The sequence below is a fragment of the Juglans regia genome, chromosome 14, assembly GCF_001411555.2.
Source record: "Juglans regia cultivar Chandler chromosome 14, Walnut 2.0, whole genome shotgun sequence".
Lineage (NCBI taxonomy): Eukaryota > Viridiplantae > Streptophyta > Magnoliopsida > Fagales > Juglandaceae > Juglans > Juglans regia.
Genome location: NC_049914.1, coordinates 3,718,209 through 3,729,628, shown reverse-complemented (window position 1 = coordinate 3,729,628; position 11,420 = coordinate 3,718,209). Strand labels below are relative to the sequence as shown.

Here is an 11,420-nt window from a genome sequence, read left to right as displayed (position 1 = left end):
TATTTAACTTAATTTTAACTTTTATCTTAGACTCACTATTCAAAACTCCAGTAATCCTTCGGAATCCCAAGTAGTGACCGACGAGACCCACGGGCCATTGGAGCGCCTAGCTTTTATTTGAAACAATTAGAGATTAATTTGTACACATTTTTTTTTAAGTCTCCTAGTAATCATAGGATTTGTTTTATTTACATGATTGCGAATCTTTTTTTTCATCCGAAATTCTCTGTTTTTTGCGATCTTTATCCTGGGATTTGTTTTGGAGGCGAGATAAAAATTTTATGTTTTATTTAAAAGTTTAAAATATTATATTTTAATATTATTATTATTTTAAAATTTAAAGAATTAAATTATTTATTATATTTTAAATAAAAATTTAAAAAATATATAATGATAAGATGATATGATATCACCCTTAGAATGTTATTGCCTTTTTTAGAGTTTGTTGCTAATTTATTGGGATCAGATTGCCTTCGAATCAGGATTTGTTATCAAGTCAATTTGTTGTTGTTTTTTTTTTTTTTTTAAATAAATTTTGTTTCTTCTTAGGGTTATTAATATATTTTTAAGTCTCCTAGTAATTATAGGATTTGTTTTATTTACATGATTGTGAATCTTTTTTTTTCATCCGAAATTCCCTTTTGTTTTGTGATCTTTATCGTGAGATTTGTTTTGGAGGGTGGGATTAGATTTTATGTTTTGTTTAAAAATTTAAAATATTATGTTTTATATTATTATTATTTTGATATTTAAAAAAATTGAATGGAAATTTAAAAAAGTTGAATTATTTATTATATTTTATATAAGAATTTAAAAAATATATAATGATAAGATGATATGAGATGGTACGACGATTAGTACATTATTACCTTTTTTGGAGTTTGTTGCTAATTTCTTGGGATCAAATTGCCTTCAAATCACAATTTGTTATCGAGTCAGTTTGTTTTTTATTTATTTATTTATTTTAAAAATAAATAATTTTTGTTTCTTCTTAGGGTTATTAATATATTTAGGAGTTTCCTTCTATTTTTTTCAGTTTTAGTGTTTTTAAATTAATATCTGATACGTGCAGAATTCTTTTTTTTTTTGGTAAGTTTTTATTAAGTACAATTATCATTTCTCCTTTTAAATATCAATGGCTATTTTCAACGATCTTGTGATCTCTAACGCCATTTGCCCTAGTCTATAGTATTTATAATTGTGGATCTCATGAATATAGTTAAATTCTTAATAATATTGTAGAACCTATAATTCATATATTTTTCATTAAATATGGAAAAATATTTTAACTGAATCCAATCTTAAAACATATGGCTAGTTTGGATAGTGGAGTATTTATTTATTATTTTTCATTACTATTTAATATTCTATCATTATTTTTTATTATTTTTTTCATTATTATTCATAAAATATCTGAAATTTTGTCACGATCTCACATCGATTAAGTATGAGATTGATTAGTAGTTTATTGGTAGTTTATAAGCCTATAGACATCATTTCCTTGTAAGTCGGTTTTCAAATATGAATTCAATCTAATAGATTTATAACAAATCATCTCACTATTCAAACGCTCGATTTAAATTTAGGGAGAATTTTATGGAGAGGGAAGAGAGGGGATATAGCCAAAAGTCAAAAGTCAAGCTTCGAGAATGACTTTTTGGAATCGGAACCAGTCTTTGGAGACAAAGAATCCAATTATATACTGCAAATTAGAAGGTTACATTATTTGAAAATTTCTATTTTTAGAACTAACCATATTACAATTTTAGAATTATTATTTTTAAAATAGATTTATTTTTTTTAAAAATGGAACTTATATAGAACTTATAAGCATCTAAATTAGTTTTAGAATTTAGAATTTTCTTTCCACATATTTAGGCTAAAACACACACACACAACCAAACAAAACATAACATTTATATATATATATATATATTTATATATATATTATCATGATTGGAATTAGATCCTGTGGATTACTTTGGAGAACTATCGGTTGCTCAAAGACAAGACTTCATTGTTTTTAGGTCGGTCTTGAAAAGCTTTAGCTCATTATCATGATGGTGGCTTTGAGAGTTCAAACTAGATAACTTAATATATTGACCCAAAAGACAGTCTATAAAACAAAATTATTATTCAAAATAAAAATAATAACTTGTTGATGAATAGATTCATAGCACATGCTTAAATTTTACTAGGGCTTTTAAAAGTAGCGACTTATAGTTCCACACGGCTTTCATGATATCATGGTGCATGCATCATCATCCTCATCCTAAAATAGGTCCTTTTTTTATTATTATTTAACTAAAAATAATTTTATTTACAAGTCTACATGGATAATACATCTATTCAAATATTTACATGATATAATTTAATTTAAAATATAAATTTTAAACTTTGAATTTTAAAAATTAAATATTATCATTTAAGTAATTTGTATGACATGTTATATATATCGACGTGAGAATATAATAATTTTTTGATTATTTATTAGTATTTTAAACATGTATTTTTTCTTATTTAATTTATAAGTAATGTTAGTTTATTTATTTATTTTTTGAAAAAAAAAAGAAATTAAATATAGAATGCTACCTCCTACTGCCAAAACACTATTATATAAAGGTATTAAATTAGGGAAAAAAAATAGGGTTGGTAAAAAAAGGGTTGGAGTGAGCAAATTGTCGTCTAGTGAACTTGGCGGGTACTGCAGTTTCAATGACAAAAGGAAGGAAATAAAAAATAAAACAAAAACAAAATCAAAAGTAAAACACCCAATAAAAGCAAAAACGTGTTGATTTGGGGAACTCTTGAGTTGGCCCCAACACCCATGACCCAACAGAAAATTTTACCCCCAATTTCCCGTACCATAACAACCTACACTTCCTCTCTTTCAGACTCTCTCTCTCTCTCTCTACCTGTTTGTTTGTATATATATATATATATATATATAGCTGTGTGTATATATATATAAATAGCAGAGTTCCAAATCTCCCACCAAACCCCATTTGCGAAATCTCCAAGAAAGTGAGTTTTTCTCGTATATCAAAGCTGTTTATTTGAGTCGACATCCAAACAAACGAAAGCGGACGATGATGATCCCGCAGAACGAGCCCTGGACGACTCGGACTCAGCCGCCCACGACTCACTGGACCCCGTTGGAGGACAAGCTCTTCGAGCGGGCTCTTGTGCTCGTCCCCGAGGACCTGCCCGACCGCTGGCAGAAGATCGCTGACCACGTTCCCGGGAAGTCCGTCCGGGATGTTATGGAGCACTATGATGCTCTCGTCCACGACGTGTTGGCGATCGACTCGGGCCGGGTCGAGCTCCCCAATTACTCTGATGATTCGGATGTCGCCGCCGGCTGGGACACGTCGAGTCAGATCTCTTTCGGGTCCAAGCCCAAGAACTCTGACGCTGAAAGAAAAAAGGGGACTCCTTGGACCGAAGAAGAGCACAGGTAATCCCAAATATTCATCTTTCTTTCACTCTCTTCTTTGTGGAACTTTTTTTGTTCCCCAATTTGCTGGACCCTTTATTTGGTGGCTGAGAGAATGGAGTAAAATGAAAGAATACAGAAATTTTTTTATTTTCAATTTACGGATGGGAATTCAACTAAACTGTTAAACAGAGCAGGACTTAGAAAGATTTTGTTTTCCATAAAAATTTTCCCGTTTTGGATGGCTGACAAGGTGTTCACTTTTTTTTGTTCCCTGAGCTATTTCCTTTTCTTTTTCTTTTTTCTACAACGATTTATTTTCATCCCAAGTTTACTTGCCGAGAAAATGGAGGGAAAATAGAAAGTCAAAGATTTTGAGTCTTTTTGTTCCAGTTGAATTCGATCACTTGGATTTTTATAACTGAAAACCAAATAGTATACGATTCAAGATTTGGAGTTTCTTTTCCAGCCAACCCCTTTCTAAATCTTCCGGGCAAAATAATGTTGTTTGGTCTTTGAAATTTAATAAGAAAGTTTCCGCCATATTCTTGTGTGGAAGTGTTCGTTTATTCTTCATCTTCTTTTGGCTTTGTTTTTGTCTTCAAAGACGCATGTCAATATTTTGTCGGAAATTTCCTTTGTTTTTGGGCGAACCAGAGAAGGCTTTTGGAGTTTTTAGGTCTTGTTTTTATGTATTTTTTTAACATCCTTAATCATTAAACAAAAATTAAAAAAATATATAAAATTACTAATTATCACTTCCTTAACTATTAAGTAAAATAAAAAATTATAAAAAAAATAGTAAATAAGTAGTAAGAGTATAGTAACCTATCATTTTCCATATACAAATGGCTATTTGGCCTTTTGTCTAATTCCAGAAAATGCTTTTGACAGTTTAAAAATGTTTTAGATGTACGGATTAGGTGTTTGGGATTTGCCTAAATGAATCGAGTTTGTTCCACCGGTATATGATCACTACCATTGATCCCAAGACTTGGTTTCGTAAGTGTAATGCTGTCAGATTCAAATGTAATATTGCAATGCCAGTAGTGACCTGAAAGAGCTAGATTGTATTGTTCTCTATTAGAATGTATTTACTGTTCTGTCGGCTGATTTTCCTTTTGGTATCATAACAGGTTATTCTTGGTCGGGCTTCGAAGATTTGGCAAGGGTGATTGGAGGAGCATTTCAAGGAATGTAGTTGTGACAAGAACGCCTACTCAGGTGGCTAGCCACGCTCAGAAGTACTTCCTTCGCCAGAGCTCAGTGAAGAAAGAAAGGAAGAGGTCAAGCATCCACGATATCACCACAGTGGATAATAGCACGGCGGCTTTGCCTGTCGATCAGAACTGGATTCCTGCACCGAGTGGTGTCGCTCAACAGCCACCTGCTTTGCCACAGTTGAACATGCACGGGCAAGTGCCGGACCAAGGGGGCTCATCATATGGGTATCAGAACTTTGGCTTTCAAATGTAAATATGCATAGCATAGCAGCTACATGCTCTGTATATAAAGCAAGTAGTCTTAATTTAGCAAAGCCGATTTGTAAAGTTTTATGCATGGTTTTTGTTAGGTGGTAGATGATGATTAGGAGCATTGCAAAGTGAATGTAGTAGCATAGGTGGTAATCAGAAGTCGTTAAGCGAATCAGAGAAACGAATTTATTAGCAAAGTGAAACTTTCAGAACAAACTCCATGATATTTGAGATGCTCATCTGATCTTTAATTTGATTGGGGATGATACTTATGGTGATGTGATTTACTGATTTTAGTATATTATTTGTGTCAGATAGTTTTGCGTTGAGTATTTAAAATTTTTAGGGTTTTATGCATTGGATAAAAGACTTTATGGTGTTTGGATGTTTTGCTTGGTGTAGAATGTTTACTCGTGATTTTTTCTTCCTTCTTCATTTGAAAGTTCATCATCTATTAAGTTTTATGACACTATTTATATATTACTGTTATAATTCAAATTTAAAGTCAAATAATTTAAGTTGGGTATAGATATTGAGCGAAGTTGAAATGAGTTGAGTTCTTTATAAATATTAGTGAGTTAAGATGGTGGAGTTAGTTTTGTGAAATCTATCTAAAATGAGTTTAAATGTGTTTAGATATTAAGATGAGTAGATGTGTTTGGATATTAAGATGGGTTTAGATGTATTTATAAGAATTTGAAAAATGTTGTAAATCTCACGTGTAAATAGGTATTGAGTTGGATGATGTTTAGTGATATGAGAGTTTTATTTGGATATTGGGCTAGGCTTAAATTTGAACACAATTCAAATGAACTCAACTGCTTCCATGTTCCAAACGTAGCTCTAATTATGTGTGCCACAACATAAAACGATACTCATAATCTCTTTTACCATATTCTTCTCATCATTCTATGATGTTGTATTAAATGGTTTGAGTCTATTTATTATATTTTACTTGTGATCTTATAATTTAATACCACATTAAAAGATGTTGAAAGGATGATGATAAATAGATTTTTCCGTTATGCTAAATTGAGTGAAGGTGAACACCAATTTGAAGGCTCAGAAGTTTCGATTTTAAACTTTTTTTTCATTTGAGAGAGTCCCATATCAATCTGCCCAAGTTTTTGGCATAATAATAGTACAAACTACAAAGCCATTTCGAACATCTCTGTATATCCTGAAGTTTATCATTTGTACTGTCAAAAGCTATTATAGAGAAGTACCAGACATAGGTCCCTGGAAATCTGATAGGCCTATTCTCCCACGTCAGAGACTACTTCCAAATTCCAGAAAACTTGTTAAATTGTTACAGCTAGGTATGTGTCATTGTGGCATAGTTGACTGAGATGGCGCGCCAAATTTAGGAGTTGCAAAAGGTTCAATGTTGTCCAATTCCCAGATTGACTTCTAAAGCTGGCTAATAATATCTAGTTGGTAATGTTAATAGCGACTTTTGGCCAACAGACACACGTGCGCGTGTACTCTTGAGCACTAATCAACAACTTGTCCCTTCTCTCCTCTATCTGTGTAGGACACTCTCATTTTATGGCATCTCACTGCTTTCCATTAAATTACTGAATTTAAATTCATCTCTCTGAGCTTGTTGGCATGATTATCTCGAGTTTGTTTCAGCCAAAGCTCAGAAAAATGTTAGCATTCCAAGCTAGCTTGAGTGGAGTTGCAACAAATGCTTTGATGGCTGCCGCTAGAAAACACATATCTTTAGCTCGTGGCATGTTTGTTCCTCTTCTTTATCTTTAGCTCCAACTGAGAACACATATGCAAGAATCATGTTTTGGAACTCCCGTCGTTATTGTTGTTGTTAGACTCCCAAACTGCTTAAAAAAAAAACAGACATTTCAGAAACATATATGCTTTCTAGATTCTATGGCAGAGGCATCCACTTGTGTCCATCCAAAAAGGCAAATACAACATGGGGTCTGCAATCTTGAATATTTGGCCCCATTTCTGGAAAAGTTAACAGCCTTGAATTCATCTTTAAGGTAATTTATTCACTACATAATAAAATTAATTAAAATAATAAAACAAGATCCCATCATCAATGCCGGTGGTGAATTTTATCAAATCCATAATTTTTTTTTTTTCTCAAAAGAGTGGAGAGGGGCGGGCAGTGTAGCTCTCTCCTCTGGGTGTGACCATAAGAGCCCTCACTTGTTGCGGCATGTTCATTTTGAGCCATAGCTATTGACTTGAGGTGGAGCAACTCGTCACCGCAACCGCATCAAGGTTGCCAACATGCAAAAACTCCCAAGACTTTTGTTCACAAGTTTTACTGAGGCAGGGAAGAACGATCTCCTAACCTTTGTCAAGCAGGTTACCACGTTGGTGGTCATAACTTTCTATTTGTTACCTCTCTTCAACTGTATTTCTTCATGAGTCGTATTCTTCTCCATGTGCTTAGTTTCAATATCTAACGAAATAAGAGTATAACCTGCATGTTTTAGATCTTTTCAGTTTTAGGCATTCTGCAGGAAGTGGTTACTCGTGATTACAGAGAAGCCATCATCATCATCTGCATTGCACATGATCATGCCAAGTGAGGACATAAATTAACTATGCTTGACGCTCAAGCACCAGGTCATGATACTCTCCTCGCTTTGAACTTCATGGATGCAGAAAATGTTTATAACTTGGAAAATTGAGTGAACGAACCTTATTCGTTTCTTGATAACATATGGGGAGTCTAAATCTGTACCATCTTAGAATTCTTAAATGTAATGGTTTATAATCAGGAACTAGCAAAAGACCTATCTATGTCCATGAGAGCTATTAAGTTGTGATATCACAAATGCAAAAACAGAAGGAACTGCAGATCAAAATCACTTCCAGGGGCACAAAAAGAACTGCACACAAACAGTAGTTTTCGTTATGTTAATTAGGATTTAACAGACAAGATATCCACAACCGTACTTTGTACAGAGACGGTAGACCAGATTTGGCTAAGAGTTAAAAGTTGGTACATTTTATTCTTCATCGTTGTATCCAAACCAAGAAGTTTTCAGCTCGTGCAGTTGAAAATTTCAATCCTTATGGGTCCCCTCAGATTTCTGAAAGAAAACAATGATAAGTAAATGAAATTCAACAGTTAACGGGTGACCAGAAGAAACACAAGAATGGCATAAATGCAGGAACCAATTCAAATGGAATGCAAACCATTGAAATTACAAAGTCATCGTATGATAAGCTTTCTTGTTAAATTCAAATCATCACATCCTACAACAGAACCGACTTCCACTCAAAGAACGTTGGATTGGGGAATGAAATGAAATATTTTCAAATCACATCTAACATTAATTGACCTTTTCGGCTTAAATGTATGTGCGAGAAACAGGAATGTGGCAAGTCACAAACTACTAAAACCAGTTCTTACACCATTATTTGAAAAGGCTTTGTAGTCCTGCATTGACACAGATCAAACCACAATCTACAGCTACAGCACACAGATATATCATTGTAAAAGTGCAGCATCTATTATCTAAACAAAGAAGGCTGCATATCAAGTTGAAGTTTTCCGGAAAGTTAGCAATGCTTGGTTCCCTCAATTATTTATTAAATTGACCACTAAAAACCACCTCAGTTTGGATTGGCTGTAAAATTTATGGTTGCCACAATGGCCAAAAGAAAAACAAAGGTTTTAACTTTTATTTGCACAAAATAAAAGGACCCACAATAAATTGGACAGATATCGTCAAAAGCTTAGAAAGGACACGTGCTTAACAAAATGGCTAATAAGATTCTTCTGACCCCATTTTCCAATCTCAACCTGGCTAAGAACGACATACTTTTGGCATTGGCCATTGGAACACTTGCTCCTTTACAATGTAAAGTTCCTTTTTACAACAGATGACCGATTATTCATATACAGATTTCTACTGTAATAATTCCATACAAAAAAGAAATAAAGATGTGCATACGTGTAACAAGGAGCCTGGAACCACAGTGCTTGAGTTGGTTAATAGGCAAAAGTAAGGAAAGAAATGAAAACTTCCAAACATGAAACTTTGATGGAATCATTACGACACAGGAGAACAAGAAAGCTTCATTTCCTGAACATAAAACAACAAAAATGATCTTTTAAGATCCTAGTAACCAATAACAATGCCCTCCAGAAGGAAAATTCCATCGAGAATACAAGGTAGTCAACCCGTTCAGTTCATTTCAGGATTTAACAAGCGCTTACCAATATAAAAGATTTAACATGTACTCAAATGCAGATTTAAAACCAGGAATCTGGACAAAAGTGCAGAAACGGGCTCATTTCATTGGACATTTGCGCTTCTTCCCAAACTCTTGTCTGTTTTTCTTTTCCATTCAAATATAAGTACAATAATAAAATTTCATCCACTGCATGAGTCATATAACCATAAAACCACAAGCCCGAAAACTATTGAAAACAGAACAGAAAGCAAAGACATTTGCAGGAACAAGAACACAAACAAAAAATGCTGTTGAGGCATGCCCTAAGTTCCTCGATTATAAAAAATTGTTAAACACTCCTCGTTACGTTGGAATCCTTACGAGGACAAGCTATAATCTCTAACCTACTAAAGCAAATCTAACAACTTATACTTCAAAGCATGTTCTTGTATCAGTTATCAATAATATCTTACCCAAATCAAACAACATACAACAGCAAAAAAGTATCATAACCCTCAATACTTTGTTGCAAGAATTATGCCGAGGGTCCATACCTTTTCGGTATTCTCTTTTGCTTTCTCGGCCATTTCTTTCTCCGCCTTTCGCTTCAGCTTCTCCAACTTTTCCCTCTCCATTTTCTTCACACAAAGAAACAAGTTTGTCAGGTAAAGCTCAGGGATTAAGCAAGACGAAGCTAGACAAGTAAGAAAGTAACTACAAACTAAAAAGAAATTGATTAACTGTTGGGTTGCTGGAAAGCAGAGTAAAAGGAAAATATAGCACAATAATGCAAAACGCTGAACAAATAAAATTTCGTATTGTTGATGTGGGAGAAATCGCACGTCAAGCCAAAAAGAGAGAGAGTCATTCCCGGTCCAGTAGTCCGACTTAGTTTTGATTGGTGTTATTTGGAACTCCCGATAGTATTCCAGTGCGACTGTACAATGTCGATACATATGTCCATGATGATGCATAAAAAAGATGTACAGAAAAAATAAGAAAATGAGACATACAAATTTATGTAATTCGACATGTTAGCTACATCTACATGACAGGAGGTGACTGATCCATTTGGCGGAAGTGAGGTCTTACCCTCGGCATGTATGAACATCTTTTTTTTTCCACTTTCTTCTGACACCCTACTCTTAACCTCCTGACCCTTCTCTTTTGGTCTCCTACTCCCTTCCTCTACATTTTGTCCTCTAGTCTGTGACTTGGTGGGCTGAGTCTAGCCTTCAGGTATTTTATCCTCCACACGTATGGTTTTCCCGAGTGACGAGAAGAATAAAAAAAAAAAAAGAAGAAACATTCTACTTTGGCGAAACGTGTTAGTTTCTAAAAAAAGGAAGCATCCAATATTCGAAATTCTTTTCTTCTTCAAACAGAGGTTTGCATAACGTTTGGTTGCTGAAGAATCTGAGCAGGAAATCTTTTCATACAAATCCATCATTAAAAAGATGACCTCTCAAGTCAACCGGAGCCAAACATAGCAATACCAAGCTCAATAGATCAAAACTTGTTCTCCTTTATATTTTCCGGGATCATGCTCGTTCACTTCCTCTCAGCTCCCAAAATGAAGGGAAGCCTCATTTTCCTACGTTTTCTTATGTTCCCTCAGGAATCACACGGAGTGAAATAGAAAAAAACCAAACCAATACAAAATAGAAGACCTGGATGTAAACGTTTTCGGCAGCGCGCTCCTCCTCGCTCAGAATCCGGCCCTTGCCTTCACCGAAGTAGCGAGTAGCACCTCGAGAGGACTCCATGGAACGAGTCACAGTCAATGAGAATCGGATTCGGTTCAGCGTGGATCTCATGGCCATTTTAACGATTGCTCTTCGGTCTTAACTCCTTTCAAAAGGGAAAGTAGGAGTCTAGGGGCCTCTTGAAGTTTCTGAAGAAATTAACCCATCGCATAGAATCGATTCTGAATTGTTCATTACTATAATCAAGATTTTGTCCTAATGTGTTATGATTTCTCAATATTATACCCCACGTCCACGTTAATATATTTTTTCTGATTGGTGCACATGAGTAAAATGATCGGAAATCAATAAGGACTCATAGTAAGATGAGACGAAATAATTTTATATGAGTTAAATCAAATATTATTAGAATATTATTTTTATTATTATTATTGTTTTAGAATTTAAAAATTTAAAATTGTTTATTATATTTTGTATAAAAATTTAAAAAAATTGTAATAATGAGATAATATAAGATTATATGAATTTAAAGTATTTCCGTATTCAAATTGGGCATAAATTAACATATTATTGACTTAGAAAAAACAAGAAAAATAGGAAGTGATGCCGTAGACAAGATCCAATACATTTGTTTTCAATGAG

The 11,420-nt window shown here is 33.9% G+C and overlaps 2 protein-coding genes across 2 annotated transcripts; one reads left to right on the top strand and one right to left on the bottom strand.

The window, feature by feature from the left end:
• The first annotated feature begins 2,809 nt into the window (after nucleotides 1–2,809).
• Nucleotides 2,810–5,127, top strand: LOC108985730 (transcription factor DIVARICATA). Its single transcript, XM_018958146.2, has 2 exons — nucleotides 2,810–3,457; nucleotides 4,573–5,127. The coding sequence occupies exons 1-2, from the start codon at nucleotides 3,090–3,092 to the stop codon at nucleotides 4,910–4,912; spliced, it is 708 nt and encodes a 235-aa protein (XP_018813691.1). The 5' UTR covers nucleotides 2,810–3,089; the 3' UTR covers nucleotides 4,913–5,127.
• Nucleotides 5,128–7,724: 2,597 nt separating this feature from the next.
• Nucleotides 7,725–11,032, bottom strand: LOC108985736 (uncharacterized protein At2g27730, mitochondrial-like). Its single transcript, XM_018958155.2, has 3 exons — nucleotides 10,743–11,032; nucleotides 9,627–9,710; nucleotides 7,725–7,982 (listed from the first exon to the last, which is right to left on the bottom strand). Exons 1-3 carry the CDS (start codon nucleotides 10,893–10,895, stop codon nucleotides 7,956–7,958), a joined length of 264 nt encoding a protein of 87 aa, XP_018813700.1. The 5' UTR covers nucleotides 10,896–11,032; the 3' UTR covers nucleotides 7,725–7,955.
• Nucleotides 11,033–11,420: the final 388 nt, after the last annotated feature.

What these genes read in the sequence shown, in the direction of transcription:
- LOC108985730 (XM_018958146.2), top strand. Translation starts at nt 3,090, where the DNA reads ATGATGATCCCGCAGAACGAGCCCTGGACGACTCGGACTCAGCCGCCC. An exon ending in TGGACCGAAGAAGAGCACAG is followed by an intron (nt 3,458 to 4,572) that starts GTAATCCCAAAT and finishes GTATCATAACAG; the next exon opens with GTTATTCTTGGTCGGGCTTC.
- LOC108985736 (XM_018958155.2), bottom strand. Translation starts at nt 10,895, where the DNA reads ATGGCCATGAGATCCACGCTGAACCGAATCCGATTCTCATTGACTGTG. An exon ending in CCGAAAACGTTTACATCCAG is followed by an intron (nt 9,711 to 10,742) that starts GTCTTCTATTTT and finishes CTTTGTGTGAAG; the next exon opens with AAAATGGAGAGGGAAAAGTT. An exon ending in CAAAAGAGAATACCGAAAAG is followed by an intron (nt 7,983 to 9,626) that starts GTATGGACCCTC and finishes GTTTTCTTTCAG; the next exon opens with AAATCTGAGGGGACCCATAA.